The 23,999-nt window shown below is 35.2% G+C and overlaps 2 protein-coding genes across 2 annotated transcripts; one reads left to right on the top strand and one right to left on the bottom strand.

Annotated features, from left to right (window-relative positions):
* The first annotated feature begins 242 nt into the window (after positions 1–242).
* LOC140152557 (uncharacterized) lies at positions 243–11,936 on the top strand. Its single transcript, XM_072174943.1, has 4 exons — positions 243–352; positions 2,155–2,417; positions 5,669–5,785; positions 7,833–11,936. The coding sequence occupies exons 2-4, from the start codon at positions 2,316–2,318 to the stop codon at positions 7,992–7,994; spliced, it is 381 nt and encodes a 126-aa protein (XP_072031044.1). The 5' UTR covers positions 243–352; positions 2,155–2,315; the 3' UTR covers positions 7,995–11,936.
* Positions 11,937–13,200: 1,264 nt separating this feature from the next.
* LOC140152556 (multifunctional methyltransferase subunit TRM112-like protein) lies at positions 13,201–23,745 on the bottom strand. The gene is made up of 4 exons (XM_072174942.1): positions 23,537–23,745; positions 20,341–20,442; positions 20,040–20,132; positions 13,201–18,819 (listed from the first exon to the last, which is right to left on the bottom strand). The coding sequence occupies exons 1-4, from the start codon at positions 23,633–23,635 to the stop codon at positions 18,718–18,720; spliced, it is 396 nt and encodes a 131-aa protein (XP_072031043.1). The 5' UTR covers positions 23,636–23,745; the 3' UTR covers positions 13,201–18,717.
* Between the last annotated feature and the right edge of the window lie 254 nt (positions 23,746–23,999).

Here is a 23,999-nt window from a genome sequence, read left to right as displayed (position 1 = left end):
TTGTCTTTTATGTGAGTCAGTTTACCGGTAATAGTTGGTTTTTTCTTCCATGCTTAATATTTTCTTTATAGTAATATATACGATCTGCACCTTTATGAAAAAGGAAATGATAAAAAAGGAGGAAAAGAAATGCTTTCCGCGTTGTGTTCATTGACTAACTTGATGACTAAAATGCCAAAATTCCGGTGATTGCTACGATGACTTGACCTAAAATGAAAATCGTATATAAAGAACATACACATATGCATGACCAGGCTGATTTGATACCATGTCATGATTTTATGTATGATATTGAAGAGACAAACTTTATACGTATGCGATATCATAGACTAATGGTTGTATGCTACGTACGGTAAGATATACAAATGTAAACCAATATAATTATTTAACAAATTATTAATATGGAGACAAATTGTCAAGAGACCCTTTCTTGTTTAATTTTTGTCACTAGACAAGGAGTTGAATTCAGAAAATAAAGTCGCGATTATAGAGATCAAGATGCAGTTACTTGTATGTTTGATGAAAAAGTATATGAGCTACACTGCAAAAACAAGCGTTTATATGATCAACTTCAAGTGTTTACATGTTTAATACTTTTGAGTAACACATAATTAACACTGCACACCAATTTGATCACTAACGCAACGATTTGAACACTTTTAATTAACACGTGAACGCCAGTTTTTTCAAAACACGTATGTCAATTTAAACAGTTTTACAGTTTTAACGTGTTGATAAATTATAATTTCCTTTTATTTTAACACTTTTATTAACACTATACTGTTCACTTTTGTATACTTATATTAACACTTAGGTCTATGTTAACTTAAGGGCTGGGGTATGAACGTTTGGACAGTATTTATTTTGGGACATCAGAGCACATCAGACATATCGAATTGCATTCTGAATACGAAGAATGTCATTCTGATATCAAATAATTTTGATTTTTGAAATTCGCAATTTAATACACATTTTATGGCAAATCATTAAAATTGATATTTTTGATATTTAACAGTACTTGAAGTAAACTTTAGAAATCTGATGATTTATACTTAAAGTGTATGTAGGTGGGATGAAAAGCCGACGATCAATTGAAAATGTTGACCTTTCGTATTGAAGATATGGATTTTTTTTTCCCAAAACACCAAAAAAAATTAGGTCTTTTTGGGAAAAAATCCATATCTTCAATATAAAAGGTCAAAATTTTCAATTGACCGTCGGCTTTTCCTCCCTGCTACATACACTTTAAGAATATATCATTAGATTTATATAATTTACTTCGAGGACTGTTATATATCAAAAATTTGAAAAATATCAAATTTTTATAATTTGTCATAAAATTTGTATTATATTGTGATTTTCAAAAATGAAAATTATTTGATATCAGAAAGACATGCTTCGTATTCAGAATGCAATTCGATAGGTCTGAGGTGCGCTCATGTCCCTCAAAAAATACTGTCGAAACGCAATAAACGCTCATTTTAGATCCCTTAACATAAGTGTTAATAAGCTTCACGAATGGATTAAAGCCACAATGTACGATTTCCGTGAATTTTAATTTTGTTTTTCTTTACACAAAATGCTAAAATAATATCAAAAATAACTGTTGGGAAGGGGTTCTGTCCATTTTAAGCATAAAAAACAAGGTCAAGTTAAAGAAAGCACATTAGCTATATAGGCCTATTTTAGCTGTTTAATGGAGTTCTATGGGGGATTTAAAGTCATATAATTATGACTTTTATGTCGAAATTGCTCTGTTTACCTGACAAACACAGTACTAAGATTTGGCCGATTCCATTTGGGTACAAGTTGCCTTGGGGCTTGTGTAAACAATACAAAATAATAGCCAATATGCCAAAAAAATCAGGTTAAAAAAATAACCAATTTCTATTATATATAAGATCGTACACTGGCTTTAAGAAACTATAATAATTCATAAAATAATTATTTCATAAATAATTATTTCATAAATAATAATTTATAAAATTCAATAATTAATAAATAAAAAAAAGAGAAAATAATACTCAAATTATGCGCATTTAAGAAGAATATAGAATTAATATCGAAATATCGACGACTATTTATTTAGCTGCTACATATCAAGGCTCAGTGCAGCGTACTTTAAACTTTTTCTATTTATTTCGAAATTACCAGGTGATTACAGCTATACAGGCAATGCCAATGTGGTTTCTCGTTTGTAGAACAAAAATTCCACAAATAAAAGTCATCAACAATTGAATTAACCACCATCATCAGCAGCAAATCAGAAACTGATTCAACAATATTTTGGTTGGAGATGTCGTATATAGACGGAGATGACAACACCGTCCTCTTCAAGTGAACACAGCGAAAACCTTTACGCTACTGGAGGGGTACCACACCCTGCGGGATTCGGGGCACAAGGTGATGGACAACAGGTATGTGTTTGTCAATCATGTGATTTTACAAACTTTTGGTTAAAAAACCTATCGTATTTCTATAGCAATTGTATTTTACATTTATGCATAGCTTTTGCAGCTAAGGCTTGTCTTTGAGGTCGAATACTTTCATTGGCACGTGCCTTTGACTCTTTTCCAAAAAAAGATGAATCACGCGACCGCGCAATTCAATACACGATTTACACATCCGCCGCGTCGCTCAGGACAAAGTTAAGGTTATCATAGTTATAAATGTTTAAAGTGGCGGAATCTATTATATCAAGTGATGAAGAAACCGATTCCATGCAGTGACCAACACTACCGTACTGCGTCGTCAAATAAAATGTATATAGCGCTTTAAGTAATAGGGCAAGGACTACAACTATACTGCACTGGAAATTTTATTTCAGCACAGACAACAGTTGTGGAGTTACAGTCAAAAATGAGGGAAAACCAATATTTGATCAATAAATCAATAACTACTTGCCTTGAGTTGCTGAATTTTTAATGCAGTACATGTAGTTGTAGTCCTTGCCCCTATAATATACATATCTTACTTGTCACCAATGCGCTATAATTTTTGAGAAAAATGCAAAAATAGGCACACAATTTTGCAGGGGTGTACCCCCATAATTTGATCACATTCGGTAAAATATCCTATAGGCTATAGTTACCATGCAGTAGTGCTCGACATGCCTATTTAAATACAATTCCTTTGTCTCATGTTTTACACTCGATAGACATAAACATGTGATTTTTATCGTTCCACATATGGCTGCTTATTATGTAAAATACTTGGAACGATAATCAGAATAACTCTTATTTTTAGACATGATGGAAATCAATTACACTTTCTTTACAAGCTCTTTTACAATGTATTTTCTATACATGTACGATTAATTTTATTGTTTGAAGTTCAAAATGTAAAATTTGATATTACTCATCATTGATCATAGTCTATGTGCACTGAACTGAAGACGATATCGCTGAGAGGTATCGCTATTCGTTCTCTATTATCTTTAATGTTTACATCATAAACATTCGACACAAAACAACGAATAATAATATAATACCGCATTAATGAAATGTTATCCTATATATAATACCGCATTAACGTAAAACGTGCTCATAAAATTCCCAAGTTTAGGATATCCGAGATATAGAGTTCACGGTTATAGTTCACTGATTTTTCGGTACCAGTATATATGTGACCCCTCGCCACAACTGAGCCCTGAAGTCGCCAATCATCATTTTTGAGATATTCAACCAAAATATTCTGCTTGAAATTAGCTTTAAAATGATGTATATCATGTCTATAGTACTTGACATTTAAGTAGTGAAAAATCAATAAAACAGTCAATAAATCCTTTGTTTCCTATTGTTTATTGTTAAGTTCGATGGCGCATATCTCAATAGTGGCACTGGCGACATCCGGGCTCAGTTGTGGCGAGGGGTCACATATACGCTTGAACAAGTTAAGGTGCAATGTTCAAAGTTAATAGAAAACAACTTATCCGTATGGTTGCACAAAAAGATTTTAAAATACTTTCAACAATCAGCGGAAGTATAAGTGACTTCCGTATTGTGTTTTTAAAGAAACGAAAAATCTGAAAATGAAAGTTTATATCCATTATAAATTGTCCTTAGTTCTTTGATACAGTAATTTACATTTATTGAAAGATGTATAACTATAAGGCGGTTGTAAAACCAAAATATGCTAGATGGGCTATCCAGAAAAAAGATACACATCCCCATAGATGAGTTCGCATTTCCGGACTTTTGTCCAGTATGCTTAACTAATCAAAACTTTCAAAGTGTCTAAATGCGAATAAAAATCATTTACTTGTAGGTTAATGAACGCGTATTACTTGTTGGGAGAGTAATTAGACAAAACAATGCACGCACACTGATGTTGATGCGTCTAATGCACGGAGCCTCGAGGGGGTGCATTAGACGCATCAACAGCAGCTACCATTGATTTACATGTACCATGTGTACAGCCCTCTTCCCTAGTAAAAGTGGCACAATTGTGATTTTACCCTTTCGTTGTTAACTAAACATATCTCGAGATTAAAACAAGCAAATTGATTAGAACAAACGGCGTTCGAGAGCTAAGACTACGCCCTTGACGTGGATGTAAGCATCATGTCACAACGGTATTTTCTAATTGCCAAAGAGGACGCTTTTCACTTGCACAATTTTTTTTGAGACAGGCTGTACATCAAGGGATGAGGTACCTTGCTAAGATGGACGCGTAAAACTTTTGCAACCATTATTAAATAAGAGATAAAATTCTTCAAATCTGTTTGACCAAACGAGGTTGTGCTGGTTTTATTTTCTTGTTTTTTTGTTGTTGTTTTTTTTGTTTTTGTTTGTTTTGTTTTGTTTTGTTTTGTTTTTGTTTTTTATTATAGTTTTTTGTTTGTTTGGCGTGTTTTTGTTGCAAGTTTATAACTACAATTAAGCACACGCGCCAATCCGGCTTACTTAATGTGGTGGGATCGACAATAGGCCACAATTGTCAAAAATGCGGCTGAAAAGAACAAACAAATGGTAATTTTGCTGACGTGTTTCCCCCTGCCCCGGGGGCCCCCCCCCCCCCCAGATTGACCCCCACGGCTAAAAGATGGGGCTTATTATGATGACAGTCGGGACCCGCTTTTCCATATTTCCATGGTATATTGGTAGGACACAGTAATCAGTATCAGTATACAGCGACCCCATCGACAATAACAAAAATACCCAAATCGCACTCGGAAGCAAAGTTTGCCGACGCCGCGCCGCAGACGCTCATAATGATAATTTAAATGGTGAGAATATTGCTTTTTTAATAGTATAAGCCTAATCATTTTGCCTTTTTTTTGCAAATAAATCTGATATGAAATCATTCTTTGTAAATATTCGTATATTTCACTTTTTCACGCCGTTTCGGAAAAGCATGCTCAAATGCGGAAACTGATTGGCAAACTTCAGGAATCCAGCATCCAGCCCTTTCAAAACGAAATTATCTATCTTACAAAATTAGAAATAATTCCAATAATTGATTACATGCATGCACTAATGAGAATGACTCGCGAACGTTTTCTTGCCATTTTACTTATCGATGCTTACCCACTAAATCCACTAAAAGCAACTTACTGGCGCCATCTTTCAGAGACAACATTTTCACTCTTTTTTCGGAACTTGAATTTCCTCGTCCATAAAATGACAGCTTGTTCCTGACTATTCACGATTTTTGAAACTGATTCCAGGACACCACAGCAGTCGATGATGAAGAGGAGAGAAAGCGAATCAGACGAGAACGCAACCGTATAGCAGCAGCAAGATGTCGTGACAGAAGACGAGAAAAGACGGCTACTTTGGTCCAGGTAAGCAAGTGTTATTGATAATGAGTCGCAGTTCGTGCGGTATTTTGACCAACATTCGATATTTGGGAATTAATATAATTATGCATAAATAAAAATGAAATTGAAAATAACGATGAGTAAAATAATACTATATACTAATACAATTCGTAAATAAGACAATACTCTTGTGAGTAAGAATTCTCCTCTCCCTCTGAAAAAAAATGGTCATGAAATTATTTCTACTGTTAAGGAGTGAAAAAACACCCCAAAACACTAATTTACTGAGACCAATTCTCACTCAAAAAAGACATGTCCGTTATCATGGCTATGGCCCCTCAACGACTTCAGGTTGTCCGCCTTTTTTTTTTCTCGAGGAACGTGTATTGTAGGCCTGTTGCTATATTTTGCCAATTTTGTACGGATCAAAAATGATCAATGGGGGCTTTTTTAGAATCCAGACACCGTGAAATTTTGTACAATTGTAACAATTGGCATTCATTATAGTTGACCGATTCAACCTGTCTGCCTTTTTTCTCTTTTCCCCCAAAATAATTCTAGATATCCATTATATTGCTGGCATTTAAACAGAGTATATGTCCTACATCCGCAGTCACGACGAATTTTGTTCACTTAAGGGCTGGGGTATGAACGTTTGGACAGTATTTATTGTGGAACATTAGAGCACATCAGACATATCGAATTGCATTCTGAATACGAAGAATGTCATTCTGATATCAAATAATTTTGATTTTTTGAAATTCGCAATGTAATACACATTTTATGGCAAATCATTAAAAATTGATATTTTTGATATTTAACAGTACTTGAAGTAAACTTTATAAATCTGATGATTTATAATTAAAGTGCATGTAGGTGGGATGAAAAGCCGACGATCAATTGAAAATTTAAACCTTTCGTATTGAAGATATGGATTTTTTCCCAAGACACACACACAAAAAAAAAAAGGTCTTTTGGGGAAAAAAATCCATATCTTCAATATAAAAGGTCAAAATTTTCAATTGATCGTCGGCTTTTCCTCCCAGCTACTACTATATGCCAATAAATCAGGTTAAAAAAACACCACCAAATTTATTTAAACAGATCGAACATACGACATACACTGATTCTTTTGAAGTATCGTGAATTAATTCCTTGTTTATATCTGAAACGAATATAACGAAATTGTGTTATATTCATCTCAGGTTTATATTAGTGATTATATAACACTATGCATGAAATAATAACATTTTTTTTCACAACCACAACAAACCTTAGTATACCAAGAAGAAAGATGAGAGTTTCATTTTTTACGTTTCATCTGAAGGGGCAAAGTTGGGATTTCCCCTTCATGGATAACAATACATCATGTCGAGTGGATTATGTTGAGGTGCTTCCTATAGGTCTACTTTGCAATGTTTACCATGTTTACAGTTGCAGGAAGCACAGTGTATATTATTTAATATAAATTATAATAATTTGACATATATGGCACAAAAAGACATTCAAATTTTAACCGAAATTAGATCAAAATGGAAATGCAACATAACCCAAGCAAGTACAAAACGTTTTACAGAAAACGAAAATTGTCAGTATAATGGGTATAGAATGTTTTTTATTTGCTGGGAAGACGGAAACGTATTTTAAAACAAGTTTACTTTTGAAAGACAACTTCGGAGTAAAAGGTATCATTTTTTGTGCACTATATGGCATTTTCTAAATAACAGGCCGATTCTATACTATAATATTCTATCGAACCTGGAATTTTTCAGTTCGTGCGGGCCAGTGGCGGCGGAAAGTTATCCATTTTAGACCATATTTAATCCTGAAATGAAGGCGAAATTGGCCCTATTTGGTCAAAAACACGGTGTTTTCGGGCTTTTTTAAAAAGAGGAAGATATTGCATTGGATTTTGAATTGAATTATTGAAATGAATTTGGGTGATTTTAATTAATTAAAATTAATTAAAATTTAATTAAAATTATAATTACATATGCAGCTCCAAATGATCATGTTGTCATGTTTATGATCAAGTTCTTGATTATATGTTACGCATGTTTCTGCATTTCAGGAAACGGAGGAATTGGAGAACAAGAATGACGATATACGAAAAGACATCGAAGTATTGGAATCACAACGAAAGAAACTGGAGGAGATACTCACTAACCATCTACCATCATGCACTGGTTTAGGTCCATCTGACAACACAGAGAAGCAAGCTACTACTAGTTGACATCGCGTATGTCATGTTCTTGGGTATAATGTGTTCTTTGGACTTCAAGATCTAAATCTCTAAATCGAAGATCTAATCTCCATCATGCAAAATAAAATGTCACTTATAATGCACTCACATTTCGAGCTCTATAGCGTATCTGTTGTTATGAATTCGTGGATCCAAGAGCAAGTTGTGAGTGGACTAAATGATTATGGTCTATAAGTTGATGGACTATCCGAGAATGGGGCAAAAGTGTATGTGGGCGAAGTGACTAGGGTTAACCGAACTTTGTTCATAGCAATTGACTAAACTTTGTATACTGATGCTGATGTATATCAACTCCGTCTGTGTGTGATTTATAAGAAACAAATACAACAACAACAACAAAACAACAAAACAACACTGGACCATCATTAGCAGCACCAACAACAACGACAACAACATCAACAGCAATAACAATAGCCGCAGCAGCAACAGCAAATAAAAAATAACAACATCAACAACAATAACAAAATAAAAACAACGACATCATCAACAACAGCAACAGTAATAACAATAGCAATGATAACACTTAGCAGCCAAAAGCAGCAGCGACAATTATAAGACGGTATTACACTGCAACGGTGTTTAGAAAATAAACACTTTTCGAAACACTATCCTGTACCACGTTTTTAAACATGTTTAAAATCTACACATGTTTAAGAATTTGATGCCTTGTGTTTTGGAATTTAACACATGATGTCTTGAAATTTGACATTGGTGTTTAGGAATCAAACATGTTTAGAAATGTGGTGCAAGAAAAGTTTTGAATTTCTAAACACGATTTTGCATAACAGCAACGGCAGCACCATCAACAATAATACCGTACCACGCCAACAATTATGACACAACAACACAAGCAGCAGCAACAACTTTACATTCAATCATCGTGATACATTTATAAGGGCATTATATTTATATCGGTTTTCCAAAAAGGCCTATAGTATCTAGGTTTTACACTCATTTGTTTTCATTTATAGGGGTATTTCGTGATTTTGGCATCCTCATAATTATCACAATTGCAGTTGATTCGGACCTTGAATTTGCGAGTTACGCATAATTGCATGAATATTACAGTGCCACTGTGTTGAAATTCTGTCTGTCGAGTGTCGACATTGTCGGAAAATGCAAGTTGGACGTAACGGTCCTTGTCATAGGATCTGCAAGAAAAAAATATCCGTCAGATATACACACAAACATTATATTAATCGTAGGTTTTATTATGGTACAAAAATCCGCTCAGTTTTTGGGAGTAAGTTGGAAGGGGGTGAGGCTGTGGATCACGGAAAGAAGATTCTTTGCTGAATGTAATATAATCTGTAACGTATAAACTGTCATATAGTCCGATATATAGGACTTAAACGTATACTTCATAATTTCAAAGATTTAAAGTAAATCTAAAGAGATTGTGATTAGGGAGCAGTCTTTTAGATTTAGAGCTAAAAAGTTTAGATCACGGATTCGGATTTTATATAAAACTCGATTGCTTCATATTTAAACGCAGTGTTCAAGGTATATCCAAATCTCCGACAAGAGATAAAAGGTCAAACTAAAATTAGTTGCAACTCGCATGCCAGGTTTGGTATACATGTAAATTCGTTTGAATCAGATTGAGCGGCGTATCTAACATGGTTTTTGGTTAAATTCTAGCTGAAAATGGATTATTTTAATCTGATACTTTTAAGTTGTCGTAGTTTTAAGAAAACACTGAAACATGTCTTTATTTCTTTCATCATCTCACACTGCCGTTACCACAGAAATATTAACGGGTTATATAATTTTATAGAAACAAAAACAGAAACATTGGACTCCAAAGTCGAACGGTTCGCGCTCCTTTTGATTGAGTTGGCCACTTTACGAATTCAGTTATGTATAACATTTCCGGTATAACCGGTAATTTGGCATGCGTGACAGTTTCTATATGAGCCGTATTACATAACTCATTGATACATCTCACTGTATGACATGTATCATTATTTTGTAAAAGCAATCGCCAAATTGGAAATAAAAAAATAATTCGAACTATATATCAGTAGCCTACATTAATCAGAAGCACTAAATCAGGAAGTATAAGTATACCATACACGATTTTAAGTTATTGCTATCTACCGAAGACGAGCAGGGCGGATGTATCTTGCATAGGGATACGGTATATATGTACGGTGGACTGTTAATTGATATATTTCAGAAAAAATGGCAAAGAAAAATCTGAAGATAGATGTTATACTATAAACTTTAATTTTACGGGTTACTCGGGTGTTTCGGATTGACAAAGCGAAACAATTGGCTTGCTATGCAGTGTACATTCTTCCTGAACTTTATTGTCACAAACAAGATTTTGAGAGACGTCGGTTTCACTTGTAAGGGAATTATTAATATATAACGTTTCAAAGTAAGCAAATTGGAGCAACTCTGATTTCAATATCTAACAGTATTTGCAAGTCTTCGAGAAGAGCGTTCCACTTCTGTTATTTCACTCCAGAAATTTGATTTCAATTCCAATCTTAATTCATTTCTCCATTGCTCAAAATTACTTCAATTCCAATCCAATTTCAATGCATTGAAATTAAAATCACCCAAAATTTATCTCAATTCAAATGTCAATTTATTGAATAACATTACTGACTCAAAATGATTACAATTCCAATCTAATTCCAATTCAACTCTTCGTTGCTCACAATTATTTCAATTCTAATCCAATTCATGCCCGAGCCAAATCATCTTTATTCTTCAATTCAGTTCCAAAAGCCAAATCATCTTTATTCTTCAATTCAGTTCCAATGCATTGAAATAAAAATCACACAAATTCATTTCAATTCAATTCAAATGTCAATATATTGAATAAACATTACTCAAAATGATTACAATTCCAATATAATTCCAATCCAATTCATGCATGCCCAAGCCAAACCATTTTTATTCCAATTCAGTTCCAATACATTGAAATAAAAATCGCCCAAAAATCATTTCAATTCAATTTAAATTTTAATGTATTGAATACTGCAGAGTGGGTGAAAGTAAAATTAATTTTGAGAGATCGATGACCAATAAAACTTGTTGTGTATGATCCCGTTCATTAGTTGAAAGTGGAATATATATTTCATTGGTCACTGGTCAACCCCATTAAAAGGCGACATTGGTAATACAAGCATGCATAATAATATAAGTTTATTTAAGAGTTTAATTACTGACGTATTTTATTGTTTATTGAAATACACAGCATTACATTCGGATAATCATGATAATCTAAGTATTAAATAGGCCTACACTCTTAAATTGCCCGATTGAATATTCAATCAAAAAGATTGAATTTTCAATCTCGCCGTCCCGAATTAGGGACAAATCGTTTTCGACTGTATATTCAGTCGGGTGATTTGAATTTGTCAAACTTTTTTTTTTCAATCAAAAGAAGTGATTCTCAATCTTTTACAATCTTTTAGCGATTAAAGTTAGGGGTAATTTTTTTTCGATTGAATTTTCAGTAGAAAGGATTGATTTTCATTGTTTTTCAATCGTTTGCCGTCCCAAATTAGGAACATGTCATTTCCAGTTGAAAGAAATTGAAAATGTTCACTCGAAAAAAGTTTGAAATCTCATGATTCCAAACAAATGCAACACATGTCCTTTGACAGTATATTAGGAGTAACACTTGATTTAAGTTGATTAGATAGTGAAATCAGTCTACAAAGTTAGCTCTACTTGTTAAAAAAAAGTATTGAGCACTCTTCTGTCTGTTAATGACAAACTTTATTATTGTGTATCATATATAATATTATGCCTTTCCCACTCTCCGTATTTATCGATATAAGGAAACTCATCATGTGTCAATGCATACGATGGATGGCATGCCTGCATGTGTATAAACAGTGCCAAAATGTAGTCTTTCATGAAGTATTATTAATAAAAATAACCGAAAATGTAGTATACATCCGTGTTTCCATTTGCTTTGTCAAAGATTCTGCACGAATACGTCAAGGATATGAAAACGGTCTACATCAGCTAGAAGATCTACTAGTCTTAAGGTTCACTAGTCCTAAGACTAAGAGCTCCTAAAGGTAGTAGGGTAGACTGGGTAAAATGGGACACAGGGTAAGATGGGACAGTGATTTTCGAGAATACATTTTGCCAAATTTTGCAACAAAACAACTTTGATATAATATCTATTTATATTTTTCAATCATTAAATAGGAACTTCTGAGGGCCGTAAGCCTTAAACATCAAAATAAATATTCCATTTTTTCATGTTTAAGCAGAGGTCACGACTTGAGGCTAAATATCTGAATCAATGCCCGGATTAGTGTTTCTCAAATTAAAAAATAATAACTTCTTAGCCACCTTTTTCAATTTAATAAGACAAAAATTGTTACTTTTTTCTTCAAAAATTATAAGAAGTTTTGTTTTAGAAATGTGCCAAATTGGGGTAAAAAGGGACGCCATTGGTTTACTGTGTGCTAACTCGCACCGTCCCATCTTGCCCCAACGAAAACAAACAAACAATAGTAAATCGATGTCGTACCATTATAAAGCTTCTTCTGTCACTGTCAATCTTATACCAAAATTTGGCCACTTGATTCCACATGCTTTCCTCTTGGAGAGCTGGGGCCTCCAAATTTTGGCCTGCCCCGGGGCCCTCAAAAAGCTGAATCTGGTCTTGTCCATACGCATGTCATGGCGGACCAAGCTCTCCCAATCTATGATTGAAATTGAAAAAGAAATTAATTTTTTGAAAAAACCTTAGTATATCTATATACATAGCCTGCAGTAGTAATGTCTTCCAGATCTTGGGCAAAAATGTGACTATTTACTAGACCTGATGTTCAGTGATTTAGAACACAGTACAATTCAATGATGTAACAGAAAAGAACCGGCGTTGTGGCCTAGTGGTTAGAGCGTCCACCTCACGATCGGGAGGTCGCGGGTTCGAATCCCGGCCGGGCCATACCAAAGGCTTTAAAAATGGTACCTACTGCCTTCTTGCCAGGCGTTCGGCATTGAAAGAATGGAGTAGGGAAAGTTAAACACATGGTTACCAGTGGACTAACCCCCTGCTGTAGATTTTCTGCTTGCAGACATGTGGCCTAGGGTTATAAAACAGATATAGGCGCCGCCCAATGGGCCGAAAGGCTTGGGAAGGATTTAACTTTAACTTTAACAGAAAAGAAAACAAATGCCATGTGTAGCTGTCTTTTGTTTTTATAAAAACATTATGTTCACAATTTAATGACATGTCAAGAAAGTAACATCAGCACTAAAAATACAACATGATCCTGTACACTAGAAAACATCAAGTGCCTCTTTATAAACAGCTTCAAATTAGCTACAGAGCAATTACAAACACTGGGCTCTATTCTTACCTGTTGTCAAGACCTCATCAATTAAGACAATTTTATTCCATAAGCTGTAAATTCCATGTCTTGATACTCAAGTTATGCTATATGAAGGTAATACCAACACTGGAAATTCTGAAGACCATCTTTAATAGAGTAATAGAGTTACACCCTCGGATAACCCCAGCCTTTCTTACCATATTAAGGATGGCTATTGTTTAAAAGTGAATGTTTGATTCAACTTTTGCTTCATTATGAAATACACACCCCAAGCTGTTAAAAAGTAATTTAACTGCCACTTTCTCAAACCCTGCCCAAATCCTGTGGGTACGATTCACATTTCACAAAGATTACATGTGTTTATTACCTTTGTCATACATTGAACCATTTATACCTAGTAAACATTACACAAGGACCTTCGTTCGGACCCAGATCTTCAATATTTGGTCGTTTGATCTTCTTGAAACTGCAACATTCTCACATTTTTAGTTACAATATCATTGTGTGTGTGTCAGAACATGTGCACAAGCAAGCACTACCCTACTACAGTGGAAACTCGTTAATACGAGATCGCTTAATGCGAGAAACCGCTTACTACGAACAGAAACTCGTGGTCCCGATTTTCCCCTATTATTTACTGTACAAAAGAAACTGTTTAATACGAGGTAAATAATACGAAATCCGCATAATACGAGCACTTGCTGTCAGTCAAAGCTTTTGTTTTCTATTGTTTTTATGATGGATAAAACGAGCTAATTTCCTAAGGTAAATTTATGATTTAAATCATGTGAGAAGTTGACAAAATACTCGCTCGAGACATCACTTTAGCGGCAAATGAGGATTCCCTTTCCTATTTTTAGATGTTATAAAATCAAGTCATGACGAAATTTGCCATATAAGGCCAATTATTGCTGACGACATATCAAACAAACTAGCCAATCGCAAACGCGGAAGTCCACCCTTGGATCGAAAGTGGGAAACCCTTCAAGGCATGTTTACTAGCTGCTGGAAGTAGGGGAAATCCCGATATCGCTGTAGGTAATTGTTTTATTTGTTTACGATAATCAGCTTGAGAAAATCATCTGAATTTCATCAGAAAGCTGTGAGAAAAATGCCTCTTACCGAAAATCAAAAACAATGATTAGCCTATCATACCGATTGAGGGAATTTCGAACTGTGACATTGCTCGGAGGCTGCAAATCTAGTATAAAATAATGAAGACGGCTATGCAGACTCGACCAGTGAAGTTTTGCTTGTACAGCCCACTGAGCCGACTTTAATAGGCTTAAACACATGCAGTCTTCCGACACATATTTTGTACCGGACTTTTAAAACGAACTCCGCTTAATACGAGCTAAACATGCTGACCCCGGCGATCTCGTATTAACGAGTTTCCACTGTATTTGTTGCATTATTACAGTAAACAAACTTCCTACTCCCTGTAGAAGTAGTGATGTAAGAGGGTTAATTACTATAGCGATAGGGCTACATTATTTTTTAGTGTATTGCTCTGCACTATAAATAGGTTGCACTCATCACTTAGATTGAATATGACATCATTTTTTTCAAACATACTAATCTTATCTTACAGGTGCAAAAGAAACATACATGGAGCTGGCATGATGTACAATTACAATCCAGGTCTTCATCCCTATTCTCTGACAATCTACAATGTATGGTGCAACGCAGATGAACAGTGTAATGTCTAGAGCAGGGCAATCCATTAAAAACAAGTGTAGATCTATCACTAAAGTAACTAATCCTGTTTGAGTGGCTTATAATTGGCGAAAATTAATTGGTTTTTGTTGCTGCGTGCATCAATGGTAGTGATATCACTGTGTGTTTTAGGCTTTTATTAGTGCGTGCACCATTCTCAGAATTACAGCATAATAAAAGCAGCACAATTGGAATGCTTTCTCACACACAGAGACATATTTTGATGTCACTACCAATCAGTCCAAACTTGATGTGAGTCAGTGACAACAGTATACACAAATAATGCATTTATACATGAAGTAGCTATTCATTCACATACCATGTTCTTATAATTGTCACATACCAATATGCATACACACTTCTGGATACACAGAATAATTCTGGTATACCCTATGCACAAGTATAACCCTGACCCTAAAAATAGGGTGTACAGGGCCCGGGGTGCAGGGTAAACCAGAATTGTATTGAACACACAGTGTGCACAGGGTAAACCAGAATTGTACAAATGAATTTTGATTTGACAGTTTCTACAAACTGCACTTTACAAAGTTTAACAATTAGAGAATAAAAGATCAGATTTTGGATGGGCTGGCCAATATTTTGAGTAGTGGATGCCGGCACACCCTACAATTTTTTTCGAGAAAAAAATAAAGTTACTTTTGTGAGGACGTCTCCGTTGTTTAAAATGAATGAAAGTTTACTGCGCATGTCAATAAAGTCTCAACTTACGTTAATGTAAATTCACATAAGAGAGCCTTACAGTACATCAGTCACACATTATGCAACGCGCAGCTAGCGCAAGTAAAGTTCACAACTGCATGCATGGCATTTTATATCAATACAATGTTATGAGTGAAATGAGTCTCATTATTTCCTCCAATTATGAGCTGAATAAACAATAGGATTAAGTCCATATCATCATCATGTGAAAACATATGTGTACATCCATATCAAAACGATGCACTTGTCGGCTGCTACGTGTGTCTCATTTCACATAATAGATAAAAATATAAACCAGACTCATCTCAAGTGGAGATCACTTCAAATAATCCCCAAGTCACATGGTAAAAGGAATGTTCTCTGTATTCCTAAACCATGTGACTTGGGGATGATTTGAAGTGGCCTCCACATGAGATGAGTCTGGTATTTATTCCTAGCTATCATGTGAATTGAGGCACATGTAGCAGCCGTCAAGTGCATCGTTTTGATATGGATGTACACATATTGAGGTTTATCATCATAGTGTGAAAACATTACTTTTGAAATGAGTTGTACGCAACTGGATAAATAAGCATAATGGGATTTGTTTGTAAGTCATTTGTAGTTGATGCTGGCAGCATACTCAACCAGACATACTAGAAAGTGGTACCCAGATCCAGAGGATGATTTAAGCACTTCCCAACATTCCACTATGTTACTTGCGAACATGACACCACTACTCGCCCACTGCATATAGACGTACTGCACGTGCATGGTTTAATTTGAATTTGTACAGTTGTATTTACCCCGGATATTTACATAAAAAACGCCGTGAAGATGCTGGTCGATTTCACATTTTATGTTATCTACAGAAGGTGTGAATTATCCTTTAAACACACATCACTTTTGTTCTGAAATCGACCAAGTAATAATGACACACGCACAATTCTAAAACAACATCTTTTGCACAGAGTTCAATGGGATTTGAAAAGTAAAGTGGCAGTTGAAACTCTAGTGATAACACTTTTGCAGTGCATGATGGGGCTTCCTTAAATCATCCTCTGACCCAGATCCAAAGATATTTGTGTGAGATCATGGCATCCACCTTGCTTAAATATGAATCAACAAAACACCAGGACACTGAATACAACTGAATTAAACCACATGTGCTCTGCAAGGAAAATCACCATTTTGTTGCACAATTATGATTTATATTATATCTTGTAGTTGTTAGTAAATAAACAAGTCTTCAAATAAACCATGACATGAAATATTATCAGACCATTGCTTGACTGCCTTGCTATGAAGTATATAATAGAGCCATAAATATTGTGTCATACTGTTTGCAGATAAGTTACAGGATTGCTCTGTCAAACCCATCACAAAAATCGGAAAAGCAAAATGAAACCACTGAAATTACACAAAAGCACTCCTGTGGCTTAATCAATCCACGATTTATGGAAACTGTTGAACTTTACATAAGAGTACAGGTCATTTACTACAAGAAAACCTTTTTTTTATGTACAGTACATCAGTCATAACATAGTCATAACATGCAAAATAAACTTGCATGTTAAACCCCTTGTGTAAGCAGTCAACACAAGTAGTCGTACTTGGGTTAGTAATTCTGTGGTCTAACAACAACTAGTATCAGGCCAGCTTAAAATTCTCATATAAATGTTATTTGTCAGACAGGCAAGTATTTTTGAAATTTGACAAGTCCATCAGCAAAGATATCTACCACTGCCATGCAGGCAGGCAACCATTTATACCATGTCTCACTCAGCTTCCATGAATGCCACTGATCAAATCAGTCTCAAGCTGAATTTATACTGGATTTCTTTTGGAAAAAAAGCAATTTTCATGCATGCTTCTTATTAAATAGCAAGTAAAACAACCTCAATTTTAAATATCACAATGAGTATAAGTGCCATTGATTTATGAAAGTGATACATTGCTTTCAAAGAAATCAAATGCAAATTCAGCTTTAGGTTAACAATAATAGAATACATTTTCATGGGATTTACCATATTGAAAGTAATACCTTGGTATAACTTAAAACTTTTAATCCACACACAAGAAAGTTATTCATACGGTACCTCTCAGAATTTTCAAATGGCGACTCCATCTTTCATCAGCAAGACTGAGACTGTGATGTTGATCATCAGGTTGTGACCTTTTGACCTTAGACTTGCGATGAAAGATGGAGTAACTATCTAAAACTTTGTGTTTGGATCAAAAGTTTTAAACTTTAATCATTTAATATACCAAACACAGATGAACTTTCATGAATGTTTGGTACATGTACAAATTACTTTTTTTAAAGAAATTCAATTTCTGACATAAGACTGTGTGTGGCAGTGTGTATCAGATAGTCACACATTCTTCCCACAAACATCAAAACCTGTATCAATACACATCACATTAGAATGATGATCCAATTAATACTACTACCATTATAAATTTATAATCTTTACATTGCCCCTTGCTAAAGATTGGACAGCATTTTCATAGTTGTTTCCCTTTGCCAATGTCCACATTTGTTGGAATCTCTTTGTATGGCAATTCATCTTAAAACATGTTCTCAAACTACCCCTTGATGTATTCACTCAATGGTTGGATTTGAGCACCTTTTTCTATTACTTGAAAGCACTGGACTTCCTGGATACATGCATGATCTGTTATTATTGTAAACCTGGTTACAACATTTTACAACTGCAGTTATATGGTACAATGTCATCAGCATACCATGCAAATACTAACGGTTTGTGAGTGTGATGGTTGAAATATAATCATCCAGTAAAAGATGGATTATTTTTCTCCGAATGATTATATTTCTTTCATTACAAAAATGTTGTTGAGATACCACTTGACTCATATAAGACTTGGCACATATGTCACAGGCTCAAAAAGTAAAAGTCATGTCTTCATGAAGTTCATGGAGATGTTGATGTCATTCCCTATACTTCATCCTCATTCAGCAACATGTTGGGTATACCATTCTTGATGGGAAATTTGCGGCCAGATTCTGGACATACAAGGTAACCTTCCATCACCTCAACCTGTCAACAAGACATCAAATCAAAGAAAAACAATGGTTTTAGTTTTTATCACTTTGTAGAAATAAAACCAAGCATAAGGATAGTCTACTGAAACTTTATTTAGATTTTTCTTCCATCGCAGTTCAACTTATATCATCCAAACATCAAATCCTAGGTTACATGTTCACAACGTTTACAGATGTCAATTTCATGTTTAAGGTTTCATGAAATTTCCACCGGTGGACATGGATTATCTTTTAGTCCAAAGGCAACCTTTTTCACTGCTCGCCCTATTGACAATGGCTGACTTTGTTCATAATCCATGGTGACATCAATCTTTCTATGCAGAAAAAGGATTCAATCTGTAGCCTGTGACAACCAATCATTGGTGCTTACACTGTATTTGGCTCCAATTTGTTCAATGGATCGGTTGGTCAAGACAAAATCTCATGCATTTATTTCAAATTTATAATTTGAAAACAATATAGTATGGTATATAATAGTATACAAGGTAGATGATGCTTTATAAAAGGCGATATTCTTTCAAGTATGCTCATTAGGCATCAACAATTTCCATTGTCAATTTCAGGCACAGAGACAGAATGATACTCATAACCAAATGGGTACAATGATGACTTGAGTTTTAAAAGAATGAAAAGCTGAAAGATTTGGATGTTAAATCAGCCTTTTAACTCAACTCAACTTGAACCGAACAAATTAATGCAAACATTGGTCTTATTTTGCTTGAATGATCAGATGTCATGCAATCATGTATGATTTACTTCACACGCATCAATATGTGTTGATGGTGCTTTTAGCACAGTACAGTCAGTGTCATAAGTGTGAAATACCTGCTTCAATGTGTTACTGATTACACTGCATTAATGGTATTATACAGTCCAACCTCCCTCATCCAAACCTCTTTTATACGGATCTGATTCTTGTGATCTTCTTCAACACACATGTTTTAATGCTTTGAGAGCTCGATTTCATGCAGTGAAGCATTTAGAAGGCCATAACTATGTGGCATACAGTACTCAAATACCATCTTTCACAGTGTTATTACCCCATTTTGAGTAACCTTTTGCTGTCTCAATGTTAGCACTTCAGACATTCAATGTAGAATTACATTAATTCACTTATCCGGATTTTGGACTTATCTGGCCAATGCTTGGTCCCATCTAGGCCAGATAAGAGAGGTTGGACTGTATACATATAATTAATGTCACAAATGGTCATACCTCTAACATCACTCTGTGTACCTCCTTTAGAAATTCTTCATTATTCTCATAGTCATCGATCGGTTCTGCTGGCAGACTACCGATTATGTTGAGCTGCAAAAAGAAATAAAATAAAATTCGGTTACTACCAGGCAGTCAGAAAGGCTAAAAAATAATGCTATGTCTCACTCAAAGCCCATGGCAGTTTAAAAAATGAATGTGGAATGGGTGTTTTTTTTTTTTTTTCAAAACTTAATTATGAATTAAAATGTCATAAATTTTGAGTGTTCAAAAGTACAAGTACCATATAATATGTACTTACAGTCTGTGCTGCATCATAAAGTGCTCGCCATTCTACTCTAGGAATCATACGTGCTATAAATTCTGGGTTGAAATCCACTTCAGTTACCTTTGTACTGCCAGCCTGTGAGAAAGAAGATTAGCATATATACAAGTTGAAGATTCCCAATAAAACAAGTACACACACTTGCTAACTGACAAAAACAGAGGAAAACCTTCAGTTGATATAATATCAATATGGATAATTCTGTTTCCAAATGAGTATAAAATCTGACTCTAACCCCCATTGGCATGATACGTCACCATAGGAGGCTAGGTGGTGCCATTATTAATAATCCAGATCCAAGTCATTTTGGATTTTGTGCAACATGTTTAGTCTGTATCATTCCCTTTCTCTGGAATTCAATTTCACATGTGTTCTAATGTTGTAATGAGCTGTTTTTCTTGGCACCCTTTCTAATTTCTTGATCTTGATTTGGTCCGAATTGAAGTTGAGATGACTAGTAGTAGTGATAGTAGCCACTAGTAGTGCACAGACAAAGCAGACGGCTTACTAGCCTAGTTTGTCCCCTGTCACAATAGGGGTTTGTGACCTATATAATATACAGTATCGACAGTGTACAAAAGAAGACCTGCATGTTTAGCATCAAATAATCATAACTGGAGGAAAAGTGTCACCAAAATGATAGGAAATCTTCAATGGGATACAGAAGGGAAGTTACCAGATTACATCTTTTCAAGCAGATGTTTAAAAAGAGATTGCAATTCCATTACACTTGTCAATCTGCATCTTCGCAGAGGAGGAGAACTACTCATTCAAAAGCTATGACTAAACCAATTTCCAAGACCAATGTTTACAAAATATTCCTTCATTCCCTGTACTAGTGTAGGAACAGTATGTGCCTGAGAACATAATCAACATCTCCGAACATGCTGGTACCCCCGGTACTAGATCGAAATGTGACCCTCTTACCATTACTTACCATTTGGCCAAAATATTTCTCTCCCACTCTACTGAATGCAGGCCGTGATTGACAAAACGACCTAGTAACATTAGGTTGCCAGTCCAACAAATAAAAACATCTTCAAAGGTCATGTCACATTATGATGGCAAAATAGGAATTAACATTGAAAAAATTGTTGAGCATGCGCGTGCTTGAACGATCCAGTACAAAAGTTGAAAGCATTTCACTGCTTGATCGAACCAATACAAAGTATGTCCTGAGGTCGGTAATGAAACCCACTTGAGAACACACAATCGTTGGTCATTTCTAAAGACCATTTGTGACCCGGCAGCACAAACGAGCCGTAAATTCCCTAAATTGTATTCTGGTTATGGTGTAAAATGTGTACGAAGGTCGTATTCATCGGTCACTTAAGCTGGAGCGACATCTGTCTTATTTTGATAGTCACAACACCAATCAATAATCCTATTATTGAAGTGGATAATAAGCTTCTACCTTAGATGGCTATAGAACTTTTAATAGCTCTGGTCTTTGTTTGCTTTTGCTAAATCCTTTTCAAGTGGTGGGTTATTTGTATAGGTATGCATAACCAACAATTAACAATGAGAGAACCTTCTTAAACCTCGTTGACTTGGGGATGATTTGAAATGACCGCCAATTATGACTGTTTGATATTAATTGCCAGCAATGTGGAAAAAGAGACACACATAGAAACGAAAAAAGCTATAATTTTGTTGAAGGAGCAAAGTTTAACTAACCATAACTCCGCTTCTGGATATCGTTTGAAGTCAAATGATATACCATTTTAAAGTTTATGATGTTTATTTTTTAAACACGAAATAAAACAAAATTGACCGGGGGAGGAATTTACGGCTCATTCGCCGTGGACGGTCACATTTATACTCAATCGCTTTTGCAGAAAACTGAATCACACGCATGATCAGTGTACTAAATCGCTGTTGTATTTGCATGCGCATGATTCACTGTTTTTCAAAAGCGACATGTAGGCCTATCTGACACCCTCTGTCGGTCAACGTTCACTAAAATTACACACATAGCTTGTGCAGATGTAAATGACAAAGAATCAGTCTGATGATAAGCAATCCATGAGTATAAACTCAGCTTTACACAATGACTAATTTACATACATGTAGGCACAAAAGGCCGTGTTCATACTGTTCATGTACCGTTACTCAGCCAAACTTCACAAAGTTTAATATACGTTTTTAACAAGCATAGAGATATGAAAAGCGAACGTCTAGCTGTTTAGAGCATTTACAATAGAATATAAGGAATGAATGGTCAAATAAGGAGAGCTAAAAATCACTCTCCTATATCAGATTTGAGAAAAGGAGAGCAGTTATAAGCTTTGACGAGCGCGACTACCGCGATGTTGCAAATTCAGAGCTAAAAACGTGTGCGGCTCACAGTTCATAATTATAAATTCATAAATCAGAGACAAGTGCATCCAACGCAGTAAATACGCGATGTATACTTAAAATATGCGCTCGTCAAAGGTTTACTGAATTTGATTATAGAGAGCGATTGCTCTCGCTCTCCTCAAAACAGGCAGTCCCTGCAGAATATTGCTTCAGCCAATCAGAACCCCATGTCCGTGTTTACGCTCTGCACGCTCTCAAAATGTAAACAAGTGCCATTCTTCTCTGACAAAAACTGTAACTCTGTAATAGTACGGTACTTTATATCTCAGTAAATTCACAGCACACGCAGTCACTGAGACTGCAGTGTCATTGTAGGTATGCTAGGTGAATTCAAATTTGCCATCAAACTGCATCATTTTATATATCAAATCAAAGCCCTTGAGTAAACAAAGCCAAAACTGAAAACCATTTTTTCATAGCACTTTCCGTAGCAAAGTTACATCTTGTCAAAAAGATTGACTTTCATCAAAAAGTTTCAGCTAGCAAAATTCCCCAAAACGGCATTTCGGGGGTGTTTCTAGATCTTAGTCTCATTGTGATAGCAGCTTTTTTTAATGGAACTGCTATCCAAATCCCTCTAAAATTCCATGTGCGAGTGACTTATCACCATAAAAAATCATATATTTGGGTCAAGTGAAGTATAGAAAACATATTTATGTACGTTTCCTTCTTCGGCCAGTTGTTTTAAATTTCTATGTAAATATGCATCGACATTGTCGGCGAATTTGGCTGACTAGCAAATGTGTTAACTAAGGTTTGTCTGGGTTACCTAGTCCTAGTCATTGACTTTGACAGTGAATTTTAAGCTTACCTCAATTTTTAGAGGGTACCCATTCGTTACGCCCTTAACATGAGACGTTAGCATGTTATGTGTGAGTAGTTTCATGGTTCTTATTAAGGACAGCCGCATAAGAACTTCAATTAAATCATGAAAGTCGCTTTTATTTTGTTGCCCAATTTTCAACGTTGTCGGCTTGTGGGGGCGGCCATGACACTTTTTATGCAATTCACGATGTTTTCTTCCACGTTGATTGTTCGCATTGACTAATAGTTGAAACCATCGAAATGCTAAATAGATCGCAAAGGATGATGGGTCATCCGGCGACGGCTGATTATTTATTTTTAGCATTGGAGGAATAACATCGACGAAGATGACCAAATTGGGACCAATTTCGCCCGCTTATGTTTGCCGGATGTGTACCGGTGCTGAGGCAGGTAAGTAAGACAGTTGTTTGGAATCGTCATTTCACAGTATAATGTAACTGAAGTGTAAA

Source organism: Amphiura filiformis, chromosome 5 (genome assembly GCF_039555335.1).
Source record: "Amphiura filiformis chromosome 5, Afil_fr2py, whole genome shotgun sequence".
NCBI lineage: Eukaryota > Metazoa > Echinodermata > Ophiuroidea > Amphilepidida > Amphiuridae > Amphiura > Amphiura filiformis.
The sequence above is the reverse complement of the archived record's forward strand: the minus strand, read 5'-3'. Positions and strand labels throughout refer to the sequence as shown.

Coding starts and splice junctions, on each gene's coding strand:
- LOC140152557 (XM_072174943.1), top strand. CDS start 2,316: ATGACAACACCGTCCTCTTCAAGTGAACACAGCGAAAACCTTTACGCT. Junction 2,418..5,668: donor CACAAGGTGATGGACAACAG/GTATGTGTTTGT, acceptor AACTGATTCCAG/GACACCACAGCAGTCGATGA. Junction 5,786..7,832: donor AGACGGCTACTTTGGTCCAG/GTAAGCAAGTGT, acceptor TCTGCATTTCAG/GAAACGGAGGAATTGGAGAA.
- LOC140152556 (XM_072174942.1), bottom strand. CDS start 23,635: ATGCGGCTGTCCTTAATAAGAACCATGAAACTACTCACACATAACATG. Junction 20,443..23,536: donor GGTACCCTCTAAAAATTGAG/GTAAGCTTAAAA, acceptor TCTTTCTCACAG/GCTGGCAGTACAAAGGTAAC. Junction 20,133..20,340: donor TTTATGATGCAGCACAGACT/GTAAGTACATAT, acceptor TTCTTTTTGCAG/CTCAACATAATCGGTAGTCT.